General features: G+C 34.7%; 1 protein-coding gene across 1 annotated transcript; it reads left to right on the top strand.

Annotated features, from left to right (window-relative positions):
• The first annotated feature begins 466 nt into the window (after nt 1–466).
• Nucleotides 467–1,146, top strand: LOC107461676 (cyclin-dependent protein kinase inhibitor SMR5). The gene has a single exon (XM_021129127.2). It carries the CDS (start codon nt 628–630, stop codon nt 859–861), a length of 234 nt encoding a protein of 77 aa, XP_020984786.1. The 5' UTR covers nt 467–627; the 3' UTR covers nt 862–1,146.
• Nucleotides 1,147–6,335: the final 5,189 nt, after the last annotated feature.

The raw sequence follows: 6,335 nt of genomic DNA, 5'->3' as shown, positions 1-6,335 counted from the left end.
TATATAATTTAAAAGTAAAAAAAAAAGTTTTTGTTAAAAATTATCTAATTTATTTGATAAAAAAATATATTAAGAGTTTAAATTCTACATCTTTAAGTGAAATTTAAATTCGTCATAAATTAATAATTAAACTATTAGACTGAGAAATGCTGGGACAACAAAAATTCAGAAAACTTTATAGCTTTGGCGGTGGATGGCGCGCATCCCTGGAAATTGAAAACTGAAGGGATAGACATGTCTTGCTTGGGTTGGCGCCACGTTTAAGAAAAGTGATGGTCACGTGTCATTACAACAACCACACACATTTACTCCTCTCTCCTGGCGCCTTCCAGAACAAGCCACTCAACAACGCATACACCGCCATTAATTTTTTATTTTTTTCCATTTGACATTTGAAATTCCCAAACGGATAATTATTGATAATAATAATAATATAAAAACAAGAAAGTTCGTACCACATTAACATAAACAACAACATATGCTGTAGTCCAGTTTAATTTAGTCACTACTCATCATCTTCCACTTTGCTCTAACTCTCTTCTTTATTGATTATTTATTAACTATTATTAACATAAATTCTTTCCACTTGTTTCATTTTGTCTAGACCGTTCTCCTTGTTTAGTTTGCATGATGAGTAGCGATGGAGTTGAACTTGATGGAGGGTGTTCAACGCCTAAGCGGTGGGAGTGCCGTATACCAAGGGCAATAGTGCCACCGCCACCGCCAAAGAAGAAGCCTTTTTCCTTTCCGGGGAAGGGAAAGGGAAAACGAGATCCCCCCAAGAATGGTTATTTCCAGCCATCTGATCTTGATTTGGAGGAGCTCTTTTTTCTCGTGCATCCAACTCCAACTACTGCTTAGCTTATCTTAGCTTAATAGCTTCTATATTAGTTACTTCTCATATTAGAGTACAGCCAATCTCTTCTTATATATATTACTAGTCTTTTTGGGAGTAAAATTATGTATATGGTGCATGGGGAGTATATATGTGTGTGTGTGTGAATGTAGATGTTGTAGTTTTTTGTGTCATGTGCTTAACTGGTTATGTTAGTGCATATATCAATATCATGTTGTAACTTGATGCATGCCACCATGTTGCTCTAGTAACTCTGCTCATCATCTTATATATGGTTGATCATTCTTTTCTGATCTTTACTGGTTATGTTTGTACCGACGCAAATGCACAAGCCAATTACAGTTTTCTGTTTTCCAGAATCATAGAATTATTTTAGGAGTATTATATGCATCAATTTTTGCGTATATTATACGCGCGCATTTTATTTTATTTTTTTTTTATTTTATTTTTTTTTTTTTGTCAGTGGATTAGACAACTCCTAATTCTAAATACCCCAATCCTCCTCTAAGTACCCCAATCCTCCTCTTAGGTGCGCATTTAATATAAATCTGATGTATAAAAAGTATTTTTATACCATAAAATTCTGTCAAAGATGGCTTTTTTATGTTTTTGGTCAGAAAAGATGTTAGCTTTCAAGGGCCATTCATGTGGTGTTCTCTCTTTTTAGTTGGGCTCGTAGAGAAGACAACCCTGATGTTTAATAGAATATTATGGCCCATTGTTGCAGAAACATGTAGAACGAAGCCCAAATTGTTATAAGAAAAAAACACAATTTCACAATTGGAAATGGACTTGGTGACGGGGAGTTATACATATTTTCTCAAGTTATTCTAGGTTCGCTTAATGAATGGCCATTTTGAAAAAAAAATAAAATAAAAAGGTTAATAAGCTAGAAATAAAAATGGCGGAAACCTAAGAAATAGAAAAGTAAACCAATTTGGATTGATCTGAATTTTATCTTGTATATGTACTAATTTATTAGTTGATCATAGATTTTGAGCGGCAGATAGAAATACGAGGAGAATATGTAGAAAGTAGAAACTCGAATACATGCATAAAAGTACATATATGTTAATACCAACATATAAGAGAAAATATTTAATTTGTTCTTATATTCGAGTTTTAATTTAATCTTTGAAATTTTAGTTATTTTAATTTAATTTTTAAATTTTTAATTAATTTTGTGATAAAAATTTTTGTGGGAATTATTGGACTAATGTGATTAAAATTTGAAGAATTTAAGATTAAAATTTTAAGAATTAAATTAAGACTCGAATATAATTTCAAAAATCAAATGGAGTATTTTCTCCAACATACAACATAGCATGTGATACATGTTTTTATTTTTTAAAGGTAGATTATGACACTTTATTTTAGCATCCACAAGATAATCTAATATAATTGATTTGGCAGTCATAAAAAGAAGAGAGAGATTCATGATGCGTTGTAGCATGAGTGTTTTGATCAAATTTTATGTAGTAGTTTATTAATCTATATCTTTTTATAATAGTTTAATTCATAAGCATAGATCAATGTTATTTATTTGGACTTATTATTTTAGCGCGCAATCCGAATTAGTGGCATAGCTCAGCAATAAGATACATTCAATGTCATCACAACTTCACAATTCACTCATATACCCTAACCCTAGTATTATTTAGCTTAACGTGTAAGCTTGGTCTTAAACTTTTCATACTCTGTGATTCCTGCTAAACATAGATTCCGCAGTGTGTGTTATGACGCATTCTTTATTAACATCTGTAAATGCTAGTGATTATTTAATTTGTTGGAAGTAAATTGGAAATTAACTATAAGGTCTAAACTCTACAGGTCTTCTCTTATTATGCTGTGAATGTTGCTAATAAGGTCACATTCTAGCTTTAATTTATATTCTTTGCATATGCTTAATTCCACTGCTATATACTATTTGCATATTTTCATTTAATTTATTAGATCTAAATTAACCATTTTTTCCGCGCTTCATGGTCATGTTACTTCTACTCTAATCCCAATTACTGATTAATATATACGTGCACTATTATTTTTGATTTTTTTCTCAAATGATAATCTTAGGCTTTACGTTTTGCTTATTTAATCAACTTTCGGTGCTTGATATTAGAACACTCAACACTATATAAAAAAGCCTTGTCACACGGGATATTTGAGACTGCTAATAGGCTAGTTCAAGGGTTCCCCTCTCTCTCTCTCTATATATATATATATACACATCTGAATTGTGTGAATTATCTTATATCCAAATTAGTGTTTTAATCTATCACAGTCATTATGTGCGGGTGCAGCAGCATCAAGATTCACAAACCCTGATAAATTAGGAATTTATGAGAATCTTGATGATGCTGCATCAGCAAATTATGGCTACCACCTTTGCATCAAAACTTGAAATTATGCATCAAGCTAAGGTATGTGTATGACTGAATTGACCCTTGCTATCTGTGTAACTTGGTTTTGGATTTTGGCATGAATGTAACTAAGGTGATCCATCGTTCTATACAAATGGAATTAAACTATATATATGTAGAAATATCATATGGCTAAGCTAAGGCATCATCATCAGTTGAGAAACTCAACTAGCTAGCTTGCTAGTCTAATCGTGTTTATATATTATCTTAGATTATTAAGAATTGAAGATCATGATGATGATCATATCTTGACGTATAATCAAACTATTATTGGAACATAATCTTCAATAGTTTACAAATTGATAAAAGAATTATTACTCGTTGATCTCCTTACAAATATTTGTTAGTTGTCTGATCCAGGGTAGTAGATATGTTAATTTGTTTTAGAGAACTAATCAATGTGATCGCTCTTCTCTAGTATTGATTTTTTTTTATGTCGTTAGACGTAAATCTTTGTGTATCTGTCATTCTGTCTTGAATTGATCTTTCCAGCTTGGAAGTTTTTTTTTTTTTTAATCTTTTTATTTTTATCATGAGCTTGGAAGTTATATAATGGTTAACTTTTAGTATGTTCAGATTTCATATTCAGAGTGAGTAGAACTGTGGAAGGCTGACAAAACCTGACATTAAGGCATAAAAATGGAATAAGTTGGGCTCAGATTAAATGGGCTGATCATGTTATATGGTATATGGATGCCGAATTTGTGGGCAGTTGGCACTACTGGCCCAGCCCCAAACACTACTGGCTAACCTAAAAATAAAACAAAAACAAAATGGCCCTACCCACCTCAGGAAAAAAAAAACAAGAGCGAGATTTTATTAAATTTAGTTACTCAAATAAAAATTCCAAAAAAAAAGTTACTCAAATAAAATTCACTCTAACTCTTTTAGATCACGGCTATAGCGTGTGAAAGAGTTAATACTCGTATAATCGTATTACCCGTTAGAAGTTATGCTTGCGTCTCAATCTAGCTTTTTTTTTGTCGTAGAATTGTTAATAATGTGAGATGAACTAACAACTATTTCACTAAATTTTTTAACGGATATCTAAAATGGCAATTGATTTTTTTTTTTACCTAAATTTACTTCTAACAAAACATTTAAAATACAATCTGTTCGGTTAGTCGGTTATCAGACGGGTTGAGGTTGTTTATCGGGTGTGATGCTAGGTCCCAGCCTTAACCTGAGGACGGGAAGCGTGAGCGGCCGACTTGCCGGTTCTTTGTGAGCGAAGGGGGTATCACCTGCAATGACCCTCCGACGATCAAGTCAGTATGTGAGCAGGTGGTGAGGGGGTAAAGTGATTGTGACGCACCTTGGGAGAGGGATAGGACCCTTCCCATATATACTGTGTTAGAGGTGGGTCCCGCATGAGCAGACCCATCTTCTGCAAAACTTCCTCTTGCCAGCTGTTGCCAGGTGAGCTGGCTCCCAGGACGGAAGATGCTCGGGTCATGGTCCGGGCGTGTGGTGCCCTGCGGGGTGGTCGTCCGGACCCGACAAAGGCGCGTGCTGGTCGGGTCGGTTATGGGGCCAGCTGGGCTGGGCCGCAACACAATTTTTATTTTACTTAAGAATTAATTTTTTATAGAGTAAATTTAGATAAAAAGTTGAGTAAACTACTATTTCTATCCATAAAAGTTGAAAACGCTGACAAATTTAGCCATAAAAAAAAAATATCATTTGTACCCATAAAACATGGATTTTACACAATAAAATTATCCAAACATTAAAAAATCACATAAAACTCCCAAATTACGCTTATCATCATCCGCATCATCTTCTCCTCCCCACTAACTATTCCATCATCCTCATCTGCTCATCACCTTACCACCACCACCACCACTAATCCCATCCTCTCTCTTTCACCCTATGAAACACGAACATTTCGCTGAGTTGTCGTATCTGTGTGTTAGACACATTTTAGACACGACATTCACCGACACTCGTCCAATACGCGTGTCTGCTGTGTCCAACCGTGTCTTAATAAAAAAGTAAAAAATTCTTCTCCGAATATGCTTGGACACACCTAAATACCATCACGTGTCAGCGTATCCAATCTTGTTCTTAACATATATTCTTGAAATAATTTAGATATAGTATATATTATTATTTATCAAAATAAAAAATATTTTAAATATTTGATATAATTAAAATAAGACATTAAAAATAATTAAAAAATTAATTTATATTTGGGTTAAGCACGATTTTGGTCCCTAACACAGAGGCCGAAAATTTATTTCGTCTCCGACCTTTTTTTTGCTACAAAATGGTCCGGAAGTTTTCAAGTTGTTTTAAAATCATCCTTCGGACAATTATACCCTCACCCCCTATCACAGTTTCGTCATCTCCTCTCTTGCTCTGCTTCTTCATCTTCTTCATCCGGGCGCAGTGATTTCCATAAACTTGTTTTCATGGTAATTCTTCGGATTTAAGTTGGGATCAAATTCAAACTCGTTTACAAAACTTGCAGATTATGAAAAATGGACCAAGATACTTAAACAATAATCAACAAATTAAGCAGCATCCAATATTCCATATTCAATCCAAACCAGAAGCAGAGATTCACCCAATCAACAGAACATGATATTACAGCAACATCAACAAATCAGAATATACATCAAGCAAAAAATTCAGATATTCATTAGACAACAATTTGAAAATAGATCTACGAGCAGAAAATTCCACAACAAATTTTGATTATGTAAGACAAACAAGAAATCCAGTTCACACAGAAGAAGAAGAAGGATCAGATTTCAATTTACTAGTTCAACCACAGCAGCTATAAGCAACGTCAACAGAAATTACAAATCAAGCCACAATTCAGTACAGGCGGTGCGGGTCGTAGAGCAGCAGCGAGAATGCGGGGAACAGTGACGAGCGGCGAGGAGAGCAGCGAGTAGGGAGGAACAACAGCGAGCGGTGAGGGGCGAGGCCGCGAGGACTAAAAGCGGCGAGGACCAAAAGCACCGGCGGCTGTGGCGACAGTGGCAGCAGTGGAGGACGTGAATCCCTCTCTCTCTATTCGCGGTCAACGAAGGTGGCTCAATGGCGGCGAC

This window comes from Arachis duranensis, chromosome 8 (genome assembly GCF_000817695.3).
Source record: "Arachis duranensis cultivar V14167 chromosome 8, aradu.V14167.gnm2.J7QH, whole genome shotgun sequence".
NCBI lineage: Eukaryota > Viridiplantae > Streptophyta > Magnoliopsida > Fabales > Fabaceae > Arachis > Arachis duranensis.
The sequence above is the reverse complement of the archived record's forward strand: the minus strand, read 5'-3'. Positions and strand labels throughout refer to the sequence as shown.